The 3252-nt window shown below is 35.9% G+C and overlaps 1 protein-coding gene across 1 annotated transcript; it reads left to right on the top strand.

Annotated features, from left to right (window-relative positions):
* Positions 1-1354, top strand: LOC122413592 (uncharacterized). Its single transcript, XM_043424033.1, has 4 exons — positions 1-218; positions 300-373; positions 668-710; positions 1129-1354. The coding sequence occupies exons 1-4, from the start codon at positions 9-11 to the stop codon at positions 1135-1137; spliced, it is 336 nt and encodes a 111-aa protein (XP_043279968.1). The 5' UTR covers positions 1-8; the 3' UTR covers positions 1138-1354.
* The last annotated feature ends 1898 nt before the right edge of the window (positions 1355-3252 follow it).

Below are 3252 nucleotides of genomic sequence, written 5' to 3'. Positions count from 1 at the left end.
GTGTGTTCATGCATACTGCCAGCGCCACCATAAAGGGGACTCCGGCGTTTTTGGAGGAATACGTATACACGACACACGCTCACTTTCAAAGTAGTATGTTTACGCGCACGGAGCGAATACCAAAGCAAATACTCGCAGTACTCACAGTCACAGTCAATATCGGAACACGGCCCGAGTCTCTTGATTCTGCTCGCTCGCGTACCTTCTCGGATTGCAAAGTAAGTCATTTTCGTTTTTTGAAGTATCAGCGAAAAAATAAACGTATTAATAATTCAAACTTATATTCAAATTCATTACAGCATGCCAAAAGAAAAAAACAAAAAATATCTGCAAAAATATGTAAAGTGTTGGGAGACCGATTCAGCGCTTCAAGGTTAGTTAACATGCATTTTCTAAATTCGAATAAAATATATATTCATTCTCAATTTTTTCTATTAAATATTATGTTTAATTATTACGCTCTGTCCGAACGACAAAACGGTTGTATGTAAAGATACATATAAAGATACGTGGAAGTTGAAAGTGAAAAACGAGGATCGAATGAAAATAGATTCAGTTTTTACGTTTACAAGATTATTAAACATAATAAACTCAAAATAATGATTGTTCCAATTCGGTTAGTTTAATCTATGAGATGAATGTTTACTACACAGGGATTTCTTCAAAGCTTGCAGATCAACCGAGGTTTTCAAAGTTTTTTCCTGAAAAAGGTAATTTAAGTTATGTGAACCAGTGTGTTCTGGTTCGGTTCGTAGAATGTGTTTGATTAAGAGCTTCATTTGGTGGTAGTTTCACTGGTTTCTTTTTTCCTTTTCATTCCAGGTAGTTAACCTCAATTTGATTCCATTTTCACCTCCTCGTCTTGCTTAGTTTCCTACAATTTTTCATGAGTATATAGACACTCGTACTCCTTCGATTCCTCTAATACTTTTAATGTTTCCTCCAATGTGTTTTCACCTAATGTTTTAATATTTCTTCAAGTATGCACTGTTTTAATTCTTCTTTATTTGTGATGGTCCGACTAACTATTTTAAACATTTGTTAATGTTTATATAGACTTTCGCAATTGATATTGATAAATATCATAATTTATTATTATTATTAAATGTCTTGTGGTTTACATTATAGGTTGGCTAGGGCCTGATCCAACTGATACATGTTCTGCGGTCTGCAAATATTGTCGAATATCGTTGAAAGCTCACAAAAAGGATTTGATGAACCACGCAAAGACAGAAAAACATAAAAAAGCTGTATCCTTGGACAAATCAGCAAAGACATTCGAACCGTTGACTTCAACATTTGAGCCAGTTCTGACAGAAGCAACGAAGATCACCGAATTGAAAATTGCTGCATTTATTGCAGAACATAGTTCACTGCAGACTGTGAATCACATGATCGACCTTCTGACGCAGCTGGACCCTTCGTCACATATAATTTCGAATTTGAAACTCCATCGCACTAAATGTCCGATGTTGATCAAGAACGTCCTCGGGCCTTGTATGCTCCAAGAACTTATCCAAGAAATTGGCGACGGTCCATACTCACTCATAATCGACGAGAGTACTGATCTTTCAACGCAGAAGGTGTTGTGTATCATGTTGCGATTTTTCTCTTTCGAGAAACGAGAAGTGGTTACAACGTTTTATCGGTTAATCAAATTAATCGATGCCGATGCAAAAAGTGTGCATAATGCCATTAAACTTCAATTAGAACAAGATGGTTTAAAAGTTGAAAATATGGTCGGCATTGGCGTTGATGGAGCGAGTGTGATGGTTGGAAAACACAACTCAGTTACAGCTTTGTTTAAGCGTGAAATAGATGACCTAATCGTTATGCCATGTGTTTGTCACTCACTTCATTTGTGCGCTGAAAAAGCATCGGAAATGTTGCCTCGTCCATTAGAATTTTTGGTTCGAGAAACGCATAATTGGTTTTCTTACAGCCCCAAACGGTTAGAAAAATATAAGCTTTTGTACGAAACAATTAATGGTAATGGAAAACCGAATAAAATTCAGGGTCTTAGCGGAACTCGTTGGCTTGCTTGATCCGAGGCTATCGATACCATCTTAAATCAGTGGGAAGAATTGCAATTCTTATTTTCAATTGCAAAATCAGAAGACAATTGTCACATGGCTGCTCAGTTATACAACATCATGATAAGGTTACCCTACAAAGCTTTTCTTATTTTTTTAAAATACGAACTGAAAAGTGTAACGCAATTAAATTTGCTTTTTCAAAGTGATTACGTAGAACCTACGAAATTACTTGAGGATCTTTTTTTGATGTTCAAAAACTTACTGCAAAAGCTCGTTGTACCATCGAGCTTGCAGAAATTAACTGACAGTGAATTGATCAATTTCGATTTTCAATCTTGTTTAATGCATACTTCAGCAATGTATTTTGGCTACGAGTTTCACGTCATTGCTTAAGATATTGAACCAACAGAATTATTGGATGTTAAAGAAAGGTGCAAAAAATTTCTCTGTACTTTGGCTCAAGAGATTCAAAAAAGATTGCCGGACAACTTATCTATCCTAAAGACGATGGCCGATCTTCATCCTAAAATCGCATTATCACGAATGAAACCCAGTTTAACAGGTATTATTGCAAAATTCCAACGCACTCACTTATACGGCAATAAGAATGAGACAGAGTCAGAATGGAATCAATTGCAAAATAAATCGTGGTCAAATACAGTTAATTCCGTTGAATTTTATTCAGACGTTTTTGTAGATTATGATTCTGCTGGTCAAAAGCGATTTGAAAACATTGCCAAATTTTCAATGGCTCTACTTACACTTCCGATTTCAAATGCAAGTGTCGAACGCGCTTTTTCGACATACAACGTAATTAAAAATAAATTACGAAATAAGCTGTCTCTTGAAGTACTGCAAAGTATTATGATGGTACGGTTCACTTTACAAAGACAATCCGGATCTTGTGTCAAATTTGTTCCTTCTGCCCGTATGCTCGAAATGTTCAACGTTAGTATGTACGATTTCAAAAATGCAAACAATACTCAGAAACAATGTGATTCAGTCGATGTTGTCGACGAAATATTCGATAACTACATTGGCGAAATATGAAGACGCGGGAAAAAAATTCTTACAATAAAATGTCAATTGTTCTCTTATTAATTTGTTATTATAAATAACATTTTTCACTATTTGTATTTGTAATGAGCAAGCGAAATTTAAATGTCGCGCTCGGGACCGCGAGCGAGAGTAGGGGGGATCTCCGGGCGTACAGAGA

The sequence above is a fragment of the Venturia canescens genome, chromosome 7, assembly GCF_019457755.1.
Source record: "Venturia canescens isolate UGA chromosome 7, ASM1945775v1, whole genome shotgun sequence".
Taxonomy (NCBI): Eukaryota; Metazoa; Arthropoda; class Insecta; order Hymenoptera; family Ichneumonidae; genus Venturia; species Venturia canescens.
This window is presented reverse-complemented; position numbering and strand designations above follow the sequence as displayed.